The sequence below is a fragment of the Temnothorax longispinosus genome, chromosome 5, assembly GCF_030848805.1.
Source record: "Temnothorax longispinosus isolate EJ_2023e chromosome 5, Tlon_JGU_v1, whole genome shotgun sequence".
Lineage (NCBI taxonomy): Eukaryota > Metazoa > Arthropoda > Insecta > Hymenoptera > Formicidae > Temnothorax > Temnothorax longispinosus.
The window spans coordinates 2,094,198-2,110,760 of record NC_092362.1 but is presented as its reverse complement, the minus strand read 5'-3'; the positions used below and the strand labels follow the sequence as shown (position 1 = coordinate 2,110,760).

The following is a 16,563-nucleotide window of genomic DNA, read 5'->3' as shown; positions in this document are numbered from 1 at the left end:
CGAAGGTTACAGTTCATCGACGTTGGTGAAACTGGGCCTAAATCGTATTGATTTTGTCGTTTAACAGAGAAGAGCAAGTCGAATTTAATGAAAAAAGCAATTTAGAGTACCCTGTGATGTGCCAAGTTCCTCTGTCATATATGACACAAAAAGAAGATTTAAATAAACAAATCTTAAATTTTTTAATTTATATTAACATTATTAATATTATTAACTAAAAATGTTATTAATATTTTTTCCAATCAATTTTTTAAAACAAATAATTTTTCTTTTTATTCGACATTTTATTCAACAAATTGCCTCATAAATAGCAGCTTCCTTTTGAAGAAGTTTTCTGGCTTGCTCAATTCTCTCTCGATTGATTGTCTCTTTGACGAATCTTTAGAGGATTTACCTTTACGGTTTAATTTTACGTATGAAAATCACTACGATGACGCAGCGCTCTGTCGCTGTCAAAGAACGAGCGATTCCATTCGTTCTTTGACAGCATTCTTCTCTCGCCCCGTTTCGGGACTCATAATCGGTCCGTGTCATCGCATAATCATTATCGGACGTACGTAGTGACACGACGTGTCTTCGCACGTTCTCCTCTACGGTGCTTTCACCGTAGAAGTGCGAGTTATTGCATTGCGTGGGCGGTATAAAGTATAAAGGCAGTCGGCGCGTAACTCAACGCCAATGGGACAAAAGCGGGCGCCGATATCGACTTCTCGCTTCGCGCGCAATGCGCATCGCGTTTACTGCGTAATGCCTATAACGCACGATTTCCGCTTAGTAAGGCTTAATCCCCTCGCATGATGCCATCCACATTCGCGACCATACGTGCATACGTGGCACAAAGTCTCCAGCGGCAATTACAGAGACGAGTCCCGGGGCGAGAATGGCATCGATACAACTATTTGCTAAGTTATCTTATAGATGGACGGACGAGATTTCAGTTTGCAGAACCTCGAGGGTACTAGACATGAGCCCCCGAGGCGAGTATCTCCTCGCTCCTTTCGTCCCTCAATATCCTAACTACGTGCCATGCAAAAACAAGTTTAGTTGCATCGAACATTGCATCTCACTCGTAGCTCTAAAGATTCTCGGTACATTGAAGATTTATAAATTAATTTAGATTAAATATACATACATGTATATTTAATAATAATCTTACTTTCAATCACTACTAGATCCTAAATAATGAAAATCTATCAAGCAAGAGCGATTCTGCTTCGGACGTATAGAAGAAATAAATTTTAAAACTCGAAAAAAATTGCAGAGCGCATTATATTCATCTTCATAAGACGGTCGAGTTGGTAAAGCTTGCGATATTCATCAATGTCCAATATATCCTAGCGTCCTATATAGAAAGGCCCCGACTATAATCGTATTAGCGTTTCTGCTGAAATCCATCAGCGATTTAATACGATTGCGATAATCGTTTACGCATTGCAGAATCATCCATTCCTCTAGAACTAATCGTTAATGAAGTCTAACGATTGGCTGTATCAGAATTCATCTATTTTATGAATACTTTAAGAATTTTTTTATAAAGCCCGCGTAGCAATTAGAATAAACATGGAAATAACGTTATGGAAGAAAAAAAAACTGATTACGATTATAATAGCAGTATCCAATGCATTCGTCACTCGCCACTATGACGAATAAGTTCTCACATTGCGATGAATGTATGAATACATGAAAATTAATCATGATATTTTTCAAATTATTTCCACGAATAAAGCGCATATATGACAATAATATCAACAATATTACAATCTGCAACATTTCAAAGTGTATACGTTTAATTTTAGAACTAAAATAAGAAAAAGATTCTTAAAATAGTCTATTTAAATAACGAGAAATCCTTAGACATTACTTTAAATACTCTTCTACAATGTATATTATTTAACTAATAAAATAAAGAATTAAAAATACATACAATTATGATTTCAAACTTGTCACTTGATCTAGTTTGAAGTGATATTGTAAGTGCGGGGGAAGAAATCTATAAATACGATTAGGACAATTTCCATATAACGTTCTTTCAAGGCGGCGCAATGCTTCCGCGATAATTACACATCAAATTTGTTCTCACGAGCGCGAGACTTCAATCGCACTTTCCGCGCCGCACTTGGTTCCCTCGTAAAACATGCCCGGAATCCACACTTATTGTATTATGTATAACATCGACAATTGTCTCACGATCCGCCGGGATCTCCCAAGTGAGAAGAAACGGTTAAGTCATTTTGTCCCATCGGCAAATAATTTTTGTTAATAAAAAAAAACAGGGTAATGATCTGCGTTACATAATCTCGAAGTCATGTTGTACTGCAACAAATCGATCACATTAATGCTTGAAAGAATTATGATTACAACATAATCGCGTGAGAAAAGTTCGATAGTAAATGTATTTGAATTATATATTCATGTTGCGAATACGTTAAACTTTATGAAAATCAGGGCAAACAAAGCGAGAGAAGGATTATCAGCAATCGTTTCCCTTACAACAATTGCATTACATCAGTGATGACAGATCATTCGGAAAGAAAGACAAGTCGACCTTGTCATCTCTCTCTTTCTCTCTCTCTCTTGTGCGCTTTATTCTTTTTATAATTTTTTTATACCGATCATCATTTATCCGACGGTGTTTGCCGGATTATTATGTGTAGTAATAATTAGCTGTTGATTGAACTTCGTAATAACAACAGGGAAGAGGATTGAGATATTTGAAGTATGTGATAATTGGTGAACTTATAGGAAGAATTTCTGCTATATGGAAGATAAAGCTTCAGAAATAAAGAAATAACGATCTTTCTTTAAACCTTTATTTTCTACAAAGTAGATCCGGAGTGTTGTATAGATACATTATATATACATATTTTTATCTTTTTTCCTTATATTTTATTACGTTATTAACTACGTCAGTTAATTATTACGACAAGACATAAATAAGAAACAGCATTTCTATAGTAACAATCAAGACTCTTCAATGAAGCCCCTAGCTATTGTTAGCTTATTTTACATTTCACAACTTTAGAAGCTGATATTGCTTCACACAAGCTTGCGCAAATAAGAACCATCTTTAGCGGCTATACGTTAAAAAAGTTAGCCGCTATTATAAGTTCTCTTATACGCGTAGTGCAAATATCCTTTGCGTATTTCGCTATTCTCTAATGAAAGATTTTTCAAACTACTTTCCGATCGGGTAACGAGCACTTAGTACGCAATTTCCCGTACGCAGGAACGAGAAATTTAATCAAGGTCGTTAAAACCCTTCTTTCTGATTGACGTTCTTCAGCGATCGCTTTGCATATTGACACGTACGCGAATTGACTCGTGTACGGGAATCGGTACGGGCACCTCTCGTGCAATCGGCGTGGCATAATTGACGCACGTCCGTACCACGTCTACATCTGTTCAAGAGCTATGAATAGGAGCATTCAGATCGCGATCCGTGAGAATATTAAGGCATGGAGAGACGCGCGCGCCCATCCTCGCGAATCACGACTGACCTTCGCGCGAACGATCGTGACGGTGGAATCGGCGCTCGGGGACCGACCCGACCGACGCGAGATGCGGTGGACAGATATAGATTCAGAAGATCTAAACGCCCACCTCACGGATCTCTCAGCGTTCACCCCCTTTTTTCTCAGAATCCGGGAAATATCAAAGACGACGTAGAGATGCGCCACAGCCGTGTCTGCGTTTGCGCCATCGCTTATTCATCGCACGTTTATCGATGACGAGAGCCCTTCCTTCGTCCATAAATCGTGATATTATAAGCCGAAGTTGTCTTGAACGTAGCTCGGCTGCAAAAGTACGAGGGGATTAGATAGATCGCTCGTGTTGGAGAGAAATCCATTTAGCTGAACAAGGAGAAATCTAAGACGGGAAGCTCAGCACTCAATATTAATTTTCTCAGCTCGTTAGTTTTTACGAAATTGCTGTATCATCTTCCGAATCTCATTTTTTGTATTTTGTATTTCTTTTTTGTACATGTATTTTATATTCGGTAATTGATTAAAAGATTAAAAAAGTGACAATCCCTTTTCTCAAAATAATTTATTTGCACACGGAACAGTTTATATTCTATAAAAAAAAACATTTTAGACGATTCAATTTTCATGCTCCACTAATCGGTCGCAATTACTTTGAAATATAATTATATTTTGTACGTATGACTCTCTCTCTCTCTCTCTCTCTCTTTCTCTTTCTCTCTCTCTCTCTCTCTGATTACATGAAATAAATATGAAGAGCATAAGCAAGACTTATAAGCGAGGCACGATTCTAAGTCTGTTAACTGAGGCAATAGAATGCTAAGGAAACCTCTTTAAACAGTATCCTGCTGAAGTTTTGTGATTGCGCAGTTCTATTATTTAGACCGTTACTCTCTTCTTTCTTTCTTTACACTCTATAATAATTTCTTTAAGTATTAAAACGTAATTTCCGAAATAATTGCGTTTTCTGCTAAAAGATAATAAATAAAAAATTATGCTTCTCTGAAATATCCCGATTGAATGTATCGCGTGAACTAATGATAAAAATTCTTTCGAAAATAGCGAAGAGCCGGAGTCATATGTTACATTATTTACTTCAATAGGACAATTTATTAATAATGTTTACATAAAATGTTTAAAAAATTATGAATGGCATGTGTAACGTTATTCGATCTGCAGTTACAAATCACACAGGCAGGTAAACCGTTGGTCGATGCTTCGGCAAAGATTTAACGGAAAACTTAGGACGCGCAGGTGTTTCATTGGGAAGTCGTTTAGGGAAATCCAAATCATGGTTATGACGAATTGGAGCGCTGTCTCTGTTCCACCCTCGTCGTTCACTCTGCCAATTCTTATTCCAATATCTGTCCTCGTTAGATTCACGCTGATAATTCCAGGATAGCTTCTGTTCACCTATTCTGATGCGTCTTTATAAAAGAATGAATAACGATTAGAGTAGTAGTACTTGTAATAATACAAAGTATAAAGTTTAAAAAAATAGATAAATATAAATTAAATATAAGGCATATAAAAATGTCAAATGAATGTTCAAAGCAAAACGTTATCTTATGCACGGAGAAAGTAAAATTTCTAATGCATTCAGATATAAAATTTACATCAGCGTTAGGTCAGTACGATGTTTACGTATCGATGTTACATCTGTCGTATAAATCTGTCGTATAATTTTTAGACACTTTAACCGCGGTGGAAACCGAAAGTGGGGGAGTCCGAGATTGCTTTCCTTGTGCGAATGAAAGTAGCGTGTCTATTATAATTAACAGCACGCGTGACTTATTTATCGCTTCATTTTATTATGAGATAATTCAGCGGAAACATAAAAATAAATGTTACTGCAACGGATTTTTTTTCGGCGCTCAAACCGCGGGAGATAAGCAGATGCCGATTATGTAATCGTATGCGAATGAGGAATGGACGCACACGGTATATACAGTACATGTATTTTGAACAATTCGTTACGTAATGCGTGCTCACCTATCAGCTTCCTCCATTGCTTTTGCAACCGCCTCGTTAATGGAGTAGAAACTTTGCGCGCGGGAGCAATCCACGGTGTACCACCACGTGCAGACCAGTCTCTCCTGATTGAATAACGTGCCGTTCGGACAAAGGAACGAGTCTTTACGGCCGCCACGTTGGCAGATGTGATACGCCTGGCAGTCGGCCTCAGGGTCGGCGTAATAGCCCGGATATCTCCATTCGCATACGAATCGCGTCCACGGAACTCGGTGGAAGATCGGATAATCTTTCCCGGCTGTCCCGGAGATCCCGTCGTCGTTCGACCATTGATCGCGCGGGCCCTCGTAACCGTATCCCCGGTCGTAAGACAGCTGCTTGTTGGGATGCACATATGAATATCCCTTGTGCGCCTATATAAATATATATCTATAACTATAGCTCTCGTGCTTTCGGAATGAAATTTAGGAATAGATTCTTTGATTTCAATCGAATGTTTCTTTAAAAAGAATATCGAGGCATATCTTTGTAAACTAATAAGATTTAATTAATTTGTTTTCCTCTTTTTTTAAAATCGATATCGGAAAAAGTTAAGCAATGAAACCTTATTTTTGTTTGATTCTAAGCGCAAATTTTATATTTTGACAGAATTTTAATTCTCCCAGTTTGATTGCCAAATTATTTGACATTAATAACGAATTTGTGCGTTTCCTTGCAAACGTTTTAGCATCTTTGCGCTACGAAGAAAATCTAATACGTACTACGCAACTTGCGAGGGTGATCATTATGACGAGTCCTAACTTGAGTACCATGATCAAGTCTAATTTGGTAGCTCCAGCCAACAAAGTCACTTGAGATTATATTGAATCACGGAATATGAACTCGGTCTTTATATAGTTCTCGTAATGAGTTCAAGTACACGTGCATAATTATTCTGCCATTCAAAAACGGCGCATCCTTCGATCGAAGATATGATGGCGAAGGTGATACGTATTTCGGCAATTAAGAATTCACATGACGAAACAAAGACTCCCATCCTCTTCTCAAGGCACGCATCTTTATAGATACGGCTAACGATACAATTCCCGCGATTAACAGTCGTCCGGAGCGTTGTGAATAAAAGATAGTTCCGTCAAATCAATCATACGCGATGATTAATCCCGGTCGCGTCACTCCGATCTGCATTGCCGAGTAACATCTTAATATAGCTTTATCTCACATATAGCTTCACCGTCAGTTCTCTCCCGTAATCCTTCTCGTCGGATTTTACTTTCGTACATAAATTTATTTTATAGTCAGACTTTTTCTTTTAAGGGAACTTCCATACGTGGAATATATGTTTCCTGTTTGAAACTACGACGAATTCTAAATCCCGCGCGTTTATTCAGCGTTCAGTCGGCGCATGAACCTTGGTGACTCAGCAATATGGCGGAAGTCCTCCAGCTGTTTCGTTAGCTGTATACGGCGATCTCGCGTGGTCTCCGTAATAATGAGAAATTATTGTATTTAGTGGTTTTCTTTAGTTTGTTGTGTTGGATTATTAACCGATATTGATTGCTTTGAAATACTTAGAAATCTGTGACGCAGCAATAAAGCAATAAAGCCTTTGTAAGGCAGAAGGCACCACGTGTGCGTTCTATGAATACTTTTATAAAATATGCTCACTGAATTTCTTGTATTTCAATATAGAAATTCCTCATATCATTGGTGTCCTTATTTATTACGATATCCAATTTTCTTCTATTCACCACGCTTGTTTTAGCCGATATTATAGCGATATAATTTGCAATTATATTGATAGACGTTATAAAAATGGAAAATTTCAAATCAAATGAAGGATTTTTTGACTTGTGTGTAAATGTACCGGACGGAGGGGCGGATAATTTAAATAATATTTTATCAAGGTTATATGAAAGTAAGTTAATTGTGAGAGTAAACGATAGTACGAATAAATTAATCGGTGTTTTCATTATCTTGTGGATTTATTTTGGTATTAGTGGGTTATGGAACAGTGGCGTTAAATCAAACTGTAAATGAGAGTGCCATGGATAACGATAAGAAAAAGAAGCAAGACAAACTGGTAACGAGTGTAGTGCCAGATCCAATTGACGTTTCAAAACTAAATGAGAAATGGAAAGGAAAACTGTGTATACTTAACAGGCTAACATTTATTTGTTCAAGTGCTGCAAAGGCACACACATTGGTGCAGTTTTATTATTATAAAATTTGTATTTAAACCATTTATTTTGAAAGCAGAGTAACTCGAGTTTGGAAATATTTAGTTTGAGCGGGATATTAATATATTACAGTACATTTCTATAATATATGTATCAAAAACGAGTGTTATGAAACTATTGATTACGCAATATTTATAATAGAAGCTGTATAGTTACATGAATTTTTCAAAATAGAAGGTTTATCTATATTGAAGTAATGATATTGTATTGAATATAGTTCCATTACAGGCACAATGTGCAAATTTGAAAAAATATGATATATATGCTCTCGTCCCAACCAAGCAAGATATATTAGAGGTTGGTGTATACATATTTACTTTTTAAATTGCATCTTCAATATTTTCATATTGAATTTACATTATATCAATTCACACTATATTACCTCTGGTTTATTTATTTATTTTTTTAGTTTGCTTGTTCACAAATAAAAGCAGATCTCATCACGATAAAGCCAGAAATTTCTGGCATAAGAATAAATCGAAAAGTATATCGGCAGGCAATAGCAAGAGATCTGTATTTCGAGATACAATACGCAGATCTTTTGAGACAGGAAACACGCGTAGCAACTCTTCATCATTCTTATCAGCTACAAACGTGTCGCATAAGCATGGTATGTGTGTAATATATGTGTATTATATAGATACGTATATTAGATTTTTATTGTAAGTTAGTTTTATCGTTGCTGCGGTAAATAATTTTAAATATGCTTATTTTATTGATATGTCAAGACAGTCCGTATTTGTATGTTGCAGAATGTAATCATATCCAGTGGTGCGAACAACAGAAATTTAATCAGGAGTCCATATGATATCATAAATCTGTATCCTTTGATATAATGTATAATATCACGGAAGAATTCTGTGTGAAATATTGGCGAAGTTAATTATTCAAGTCTTATCACGATGCATAGTGGATCTGTATTAGGTTTGCGACGAGATAGAGCCAAAGCAGTTATATTAAATGAATGTCAATTTTTTCTTTTGAAAGCGAGTAAGTTATTGTAATTAAGCTCATTTTATACGAGACTGAATGAAAAGGAATTTATCGTTTTATTTATTTCAGAAAAACGAATATCGGGCAAAACGGTGTTTACGGTGGAATTTGCGGGAGAACCGGAGGTAGATGTCGAAGAAGCGGGAAAGAAGCAAAGAATAAATCTCTAAATTAATACCAAAATTCAACTTCTATAATTTATTTAATAAAAAATTTCTACTTTACAGTTTTTATATATGCTACATAGTAATATACATATATGTTACTTTCTAAAAATAAATTTATCATATTTTTGTATAAATATACATATGCAAATTTTCAAATTTCTATTTTTCCCGCAATCTTTACGTAAAATAGCATTTATGTATTTATGCATTTATGTGATTGTTTTTGCTCAGTTTTCGATTTGTACAATTGTAGAGGTTTAAGAGTTGAAATTTACCTGCAAGAGCCATCTGTTAGCCTGTTTTGTACTTTTCTTGCAAAATACATTATACATGCATGAGCATTCTGCTGTTTATGGTAATAATAAGACAATATTAATATTAATTGTAACATACTGATTCTCTTTTTTAAATAAACATTACGATTTCTCTTTTTTAAATAATAAAAATTGTTTTGGCTATAATAAAATTATCTGATATATCTCGCAGTATATGCTATTGTTACCGAGGATCGATATTACCATGAAATAATATTATCCAGAGGCAGTATTATTTTGCGTATTAACTACTTGCTTATTTAAAACATTGCGAAATAAAATTATTGGTTTTTTTTTTAAATGCATAAAATTCTTCATCGCAATAAAAAATTAAATGAACTTCAATCAACAGCTGGTACAGCGGCTATGTTCATCTCAGTTTAGATTTTAGATAAACGACTATCACTATGAGTTCAAAAAAATATGTATAAGGATTTTTTAATTAACGTTATCTCTTAACTTTATTACATTTAATGTGATGCATTTTGGTTGCAATATATATTATCACAGCGACGTTATGGCCTTAGTCAAGTAAATAATTATATTCTCACGAAGTTAAATATAGCAGAGCATCAACGCGAAGTTAATATAATAAAGCGATATAATTTGACGTTTGAACGCGAAGGACGTAACCAATTGCATCTAAGTTTGAATGATACGCGCGACGTTAAATATCTCGGACAATAACGTTACGGTACCGATAACACGACAATGATAGATTATATCGTCTAATAGAAGCTGTTAACGTCGATTCGAAGATTGTGGAGGATTTAGTTTTTATCCAAGGATCAAACGGATCATGCGCCCGGCGGCCGCGCGATCAAATCGATCGTCCGTACATCATCTCAAGTCATCCCCGATTTCAAGCCCATCGACAACGTCGTCCGTTTATCATCATCATCAGCAGCAGCAGCAGCAGCAGCAACAGCAAATTCTGTATGCTCCCGTCAGTAACCCAATGGTGACTCTCCAACCGTGTGGAACAGCGCTTCATCCTTCGTGCGTTTATCCGAACGTTCAGTCTCACGTTGTTTCACCGAATTCCGCTCATTTACATCTCCAAGGTCTGAAAGATGGATTTTAATTCAAATTAATATTTTATAAATCACAGTTCTTTCCTTTCTTTCTCCATTTTTCTTCTTGATTCTGTTTCATAAAACAGTCTTTCAGTGATGAAACAGTGTTGAAAGTAACACAAAAAGATTAACGATTGTAGTTACATAAATCTAGAACGTAGTTATATAAAGTAAGAATGGCAATTAAAATATTCCGCGCGGATGCAGGTAAGAATAATCGATGGCACACCAAGAACAAGCCGTCCCGCGGTCAGCAATACTATCAACAGCAGCAACAGCAACAGCGCCTCTCGTATAACCCAAAACCCGTGGTACTCTTTGACCAACCGTCCACCAGCGTTGCACCAATCCCCCCATCGACCACATCCTTCTTAGTAGCTTCATCCACATTCACTCATGCTGGACCATTGCACAGCGAACATTACAGTAACAATCCCGGAGTGACGCATCTGTTACCGCAGCCTTTCAACTTCAAGCCGCCGGATGTGCATGCCCTCTGCCTCATCCAAGACCGACCGAACATTCATCAACAGCAACAACAACAGCAGCAACAGCAACAGCATCCATTGCCAAGTTCCTTCTACAATATATCGGCCACAAACACCTGCAGTCTGCAAACCGTCAACGCGAACTCGTCTTTCTCACTTGCCAGTCTCAATCCTTATTCCAACCTAGCTAGCTTCAACAACAATCAATTCCCAGTAACGGTGCAGTCCTCTCCGTTCTTTTCGAATCCGCCCGTCGGTGTAGTCCTCGCACCACCGCGAGGAGACAAGCCTTCATCCGCGTTAGATTTCGCGCCGTTCAAGCATAACGCGGACAAGATATCGAACGCCCGCGAGTCCCAAGTCGTTCCAACCGGTCAAAGCGAGCATGGCTGGCCCTCTCAGATTGAGTTCTCCAAAAGCGACACGCAAACTGTCGCGGGAAATAACAGGAGCCTCGAGTCTGCCGAGTGCGCTTTGCAGAAATCTCTCTCTGTCGTTGCGAAGACGGACGAGGAGCATTACTCCGACGAGTCCTCGACCAGCTTTGACTTCACCATCGAGGCCGAGAAGATGGTCTCCGCTCTGTGCAACACCACATCTTCGAACGATTTAGGCAAGGAGGAATCGAAGCCCGGTAACAAGACTGATTCCACGACGTTGTTCAATGGAGCGGGCGACAACAAAGCGAGCTGGTTCGCCGATTTTTGCTTCGAGTACGAGAACGGGACGTCGATAGGCGTCCAAACGGACAGTCCGTGCGTCGATAGATCGCAGTATCCAGAACTGATCCGGAAGACAGCTCACTGGGGATGCACGCAGGCTGAGATTGTTCTCGATTCCGACGACTCGCAAACAGACTTCAAACGGTGTTGGTTAACGTGCCTGTCGTCCGCCACCAGGATGGCAATCACGAAATCCTCGACTTGCATCCCGGTTTTTGCGGGGGATCGAGTCTTCGCCGACGATCTCATAAATGCCCTTCTGCGCATCAGCAACGGTTGGCTGAGCCTCGACAACTACCTGAACAAACAACATTTTCCCAATTTACTGGACAGATTAGATCCCGAGTTAATCGCGCACTTCCAGACGTGGGAAGAAAGCACGTGCGAATTACTGAAGCAAATAGTACGAACGTTCCAGAAGTTCGGCGAAAACAAAGAGACGGGTCAGAAACGCAACGTGACGTCGTCGTTTCCAGGCGACGTGTCGCTTTACACAACCTACGATCTTTTCGTCCCGTTGTCTTCGAATTCTTTTTCTCAACAAAATGCGATTGGAACATCCTCGTCGCTGGAGAAACCACGCGGCGCGACGTCGACGTCACTACTGACAAGCGGTCTGCGTAATTTTCAATACAACTCCAACTATCAGCAGGAGCAGCAACCGTTGAATCCGAAGGAGAGCAAATTGCGGAGCAAGTGGACAATCACCGAGAATTTGTCGTCCGCGATTAACGCCACAAAATCCGTGCCGAACGTTTCTGTGTGTCACACCGACATCGGCGGTCTGGCAAATCATAAGCTTCGCACAAAAGACGCATCATCATCCAGGAAGAATGATGTCACTCAGAAATCGTTGAACGCCGAATTCTGTCAGCTGAGGAGCAAAGTGATGGAAAGCAGTGCAGACGCAACGAAGGACAGAAGACACGATTACACACCGGAAGACAAGCTTACGACGGTGCTCGATAACACCGAGTCAATACGGCTGCAGCATCCAGCGATGAACGCTGTAGCTCCTATGAGTTACAGTGGATTATACGCGCGGAACTGTCTATCCTTCACGTTTCCTTTGTCCAATCACCCGGACTCTTCGTATCCCGCATCCAATCCGGGAATCCCAACGTACGGTGTCAGTTATCCTCTTTCAGGGCCTTATCCCGGTACCGATATCAATTCGAGATGCGGCAGGAACTCCGAACAGATTTACGGAGTTAAAAGCGCGAACGTCAATCCAATTTACGTCGGCAGATCGCAAACGGATCAACTAGAACTCCCGGCTGTACCCAGGAACAAGATGACCCTGCTCAGTCAAATCGAACCGCGGACATTCGACAAGGAGTCCGAGGAAATGGCGGCCAATTTGTCGGCCTGGTTCGCCAGTATGCGAAACGCGCAGCCTCCAGCGTCGGCCGCGTCGACCTTCGAGGAGCCGAGGACAAACGAGAACTCGACGCCGCGATTGTTCGTTCAGGAGACACCCAAGTACTCGATGGTCATGGCCAAGCAAACGCAGATCGACACGAATCGACAGTTCCAGGCGTTGCAGAATCTGCCGAATATCCAGAGCACCCCCTGGGCCGCCGCCGGCTTTATCGGCAGTCGTGTCCATGTGCAACAATCGCCCGAGGAATATGATAGCTCCGAAGACGTGCGGATATACATGAAACCGGGCAGCTACAACGTGCCGAAAAAGAGACATCAGAGAAGACCCAATCATCGTCGATCGAGCAACAACGCGACGTCTCGCAACGCGCACGCGAGCAGTCATCGCAGCGTGTGCGGTAACAACGGGAAAGGTGTTACGATACCAGCATCGTCGACGCCTCTATCTCACGCGAGCGCGCCAGCCTTGTTCACTAACATCAGTAACACCACGCTGATAAAGACCTCGTTCCCGCCAGCTTCACAGTTGCCCGTGCCTCTGTTCAACCTCGAGAACTCACCTAGGATCCTGAAGCGCACGGAATCTCTATCGCTGGACGCGCGTCAGGACGTCACCTGGAAAGCGGCATGCGCCTCAGCCGAGATACTTCTCGAGGCCCTCAACATAAAGGATTGCAGCGATACGTGCAAAAACGTCGAGTGCAACGACGGCAGCGGCAAGAGGGAGGATAAGAATGAAGAAAATGTTGAAGTCTTGGCAATGACGTCGCAGCGGAGCGATCCGAAATCAATGAAGCATGATAATGTTGACCGTGCGTCTTCGTATGAAGCCTCGGAGGATGACTCGGGATCCACGTGCAGATTATCGCCTAGCGCGAGCATAATATCGGTATCCCAGTCGCGCGAGGATGTGAATGGTAAAAAACTTTATAAGATATATATTTTATTATATACTTTTTATAAAGAACTGATCAGTTTTATTAGAACAGTAATGAGAAAAGCGTTAGATTGAAATAACTTTTTCGCGAGGATTTCACGCGTGTATATTTATCGAAAATAATTAAAAAATATCTCGCGATCTTTTTGCAGGTGGTACCTAGTAATAAGCAAAACAATATCCTTTTCTAAAAAGCATGTTCAACAGCTCTCGATATCAAGACCAACGTGAAAACGGATTCCTGGCTGATCAGGACTCTCAATAACGCGAGTATCGTCGGCAAGCAGAAGCGAAGACGTGAGGACGATGTCGATCGACGAAGCTTGGAGTCTTCGAACAGCTCGGAAATTGTTGACGTAAAACCGGAGCGGCTCGCATCGTCGTCGACCGCGGATGTAACGTCACCCGCAGATACAAAGACTCGCGCGACGATCATCAACAGCGAGTATCCAGCGATCTTTTCTCGCGAACACGTATCTAATCCCTTCGCGAACAAAGACGAAACGCCGACAAAAGAATTGGAAAATCACGTCGGCAGAGCCACGTACTCTGAAACGGTACGAAGATCTATGAAAACGAGCAACCTACACCTGGAGAAGAAAGAGCCGGTCAAGTCGTGCGCGACCAATTCACCGGCGACCGCCGTAATACCAATTCCTGGCCGCAAGTGCCAGAGGAAAGACCCCGTGCAATCCTACCAGCTTCTACACAAATCGCGAAAGTCGGCCGACAAGAAAACAGCGAGAAATGCGGAGAGCAACGATCTCCAATTGGAGGAAGGAGCGTGCGCGAAAGTCGGCGATGTCAAGTCGAACATAACAAAATCGTCAGCTATCACAAAAACGAATCAGGAAGGCAGGAAGAAGGATTCGGAACACTTGGAGGGCAAGCGCGCCAGCAAATCGAGCGATCGTGGCTGGTCGGTGTGGTGCAGCTCCAAGAGGAAACAGAATCTCAGCCCTCTGACATTTAATAAGTTGGAGACGATTCATCGAACTATCTGGCAGATGGACGAGGCGAAGGTCTTAAAGTATCCGCTTTCGTGCGACAATAAGAATGGCCAGTCTTCATCCACTTTAATGGTCAGTTAAAAAAAAAAAAAATAAATAGAACAGAGGAAATAAAAATACAGAATGTACATTGAAAATATTCTTTTCGCTTTTCAGATGGAAGATTATTGCAAGATCGTTAAGAGTCCGATGTTTCTCGAGATCGTCGAGTACAAGTTGAAGAACCGGATTTATCATAAAGTCGAACACGCTGTGAAAGATTTCCGTCGCATTATTAACAACGCGAGATTATATTATCAGGTTCGCAGCAAAAACTTTTTTCTTATATATTTTATTTATCTTCTTTATTATCGCGTAAAAATCGCGCGATAGAAATAAAATACTATAAATCGTTGCGTAAAATTGCGTCTTAATCTTCAAAGCCAAAGATCCGGATCCAATATCTTAACGTCTACTTTTAAAAAGTAGGAATTTAGTTTCGAAAGGCGAATTTCTCTCGGTTCGCGATAGATTTCAATTAGAGTCTCCGAAAATTTATGTTCTTTCGCAGGACGACGATGAACGAACGAGAAAGATTGAGGTGCTCTCGAAGAAATTGGAAGACTTACTCGAGGAACATTTCGGCAATTTGGACTTTGACAATATTACCGGCAGTCCGAGAGAAGATTCATCGACCCAGCTGCGACTTAAGACATCTGGACAGAAATCGATCGCGGGACGCTGCGATAGCACGAAGAAAAGTGTTTCCTCGTCGATTATCGTGGAGGATTCTTCGCTCCACTGACCGTTATAACTTCTCGTCGAAATGAAAACTCCAAATCGAACTATTGCAACGAAACTATTAGAGAAACTAACGTTCTTTACAGGGCATTGTGTGTAATAACTTCTTTCTAGTCACGAGCCATTTCGTACGGTTAATGATGTCGTAGGTGTTTTTTCTTTTTTTTCCGTTCTCGAAGATCGGTATCGCTGTCCGATGGCTCGTAAACTAAACTCGTTGAACTTTTCCGTCTCCGAGAGGACGGGATTCCGGACGATTTTATTAACTATTACGAAAAGTGCACGCGTGTGTTCTGCCGACAACAATCCTAATTTCATAACGATATCTTAGCGAAGAAAGAAAAACTGTATTAAATGCGAACGATCATCGGACAATAATCGAATTTATTTCTGTACGAAAAAAAGAAAGTAGTACACGATAGCGAAGTATCGACGATATAATGTAATTTCCATGTTCATTGTTACGGCTATTACTTATGAAATATTTCGATCTTTCAACTTCGATGCTCGTGTTGAGGTATCCGTTAGATCAGAGTGATATGAATCATGAAATATATTACGCTGACCAGTCTAAATATTGCTGTTTCGTTCTAAGTCTTAATTGTTAGCAGCTTAGTGCGTAAGTAAAATAAATGCAAAAGGCATTGAAATTGTTATATCTGTACCTTATTAGAGGTAAGGAATCTCCACTATTATAAATTTAGAGAAAATTTCCAATACGACATTCTAAACATGATATCTTAGGAACTAGTATAATAATTACCATAAGACCCTTTATCATTATACAATTAAAGCTCCTGATATATTAGAAAAAGTATAAATTAACTTCGTTCTGGCAAAAACTAAAGATACGATTCTTTACCTCTAACTAAGGTATAGATATAGATTTCACGTTATGAAGTTTGACACGCACTCGAGACTCAAATAATGAAGCTCATGATGAAGCTGATGACACAGATATGGAGCCGAAGCTTATAATACAAAATATAAATAATACGGAGTT

General features: G+C 39.9%; 3 protein-coding genes across 3 annotated transcripts; 2 read left to right on the top strand and 1 right to left on the bottom strand.

Moving 5' to 3' along the window:
* Window positions 1–2,978: 2,978 nt before the first annotated feature.
* LOC139812516 (uncharacterized) lies at window positions 2,979–6,743 on the bottom strand. Its single transcript, XM_071777359.1, has 3 exons — window positions 6,215–6,743; window positions 5,475–5,866; window positions 2,979–4,909 (listed from the first exon to the last, which is right to left on the bottom strand). The coding sequence occupies exons 1-3, from the start codon at window positions 6,263–6,265 to the stop codon at window positions 4,669–4,671; spliced, it is 684 nt and encodes a 227-aa protein (XP_071633460.1). The 5' UTR covers window positions 6,266–6,743; the 3' UTR covers window positions 2,979–4,668.
* Window positions 6,744–6,907: 164 nt separating this feature from the next.
* On the top strand, window positions 6,908–8,988 carry Rpp30 (ribonuclease P protein subunit Rpp30). Its single transcript, XM_071777356.1, has 7 exons — window positions 6,908–7,368; window positions 7,451–7,656; window positions 7,919–7,987; window positions 8,100–8,300; window positions 8,443–8,510; window positions 8,601–8,680; window positions 8,753–8,988. Exons 1-7 carry the CDS (start codon window positions 7,266–7,268, stop codon window positions 8,851–8,853), a joined length of 828 nt encoding a protein of 275 aa, XP_071633457.1. The 5' UTR covers window positions 6,908–7,265; the 3' UTR covers window positions 8,854–8,988.
* Window positions 8,989–9,133: 145 nt separating this feature from the next.
* Window positions 9,134–16,537, top strand: LOC139812515 (uncharacterized). The gene is made up of 5 exons (XM_071777357.1): window positions 9,134–10,228; window positions 10,448–13,750; window positions 13,966–14,852; window positions 14,937–15,080; window positions 15,331–16,537. The coding sequence occupies exons 1-5, from the start codon at window positions 9,964–9,966 to the stop codon at window positions 15,562–15,564; spliced, it is 4,833 nt and encodes a 1,610-aa protein (XP_071633458.1). The 5' UTR covers window positions 9,134–9,963; the 3' UTR covers window positions 15,565–16,537.
* Window positions 16,538–16,563: the final 26 nt, after the last annotated feature.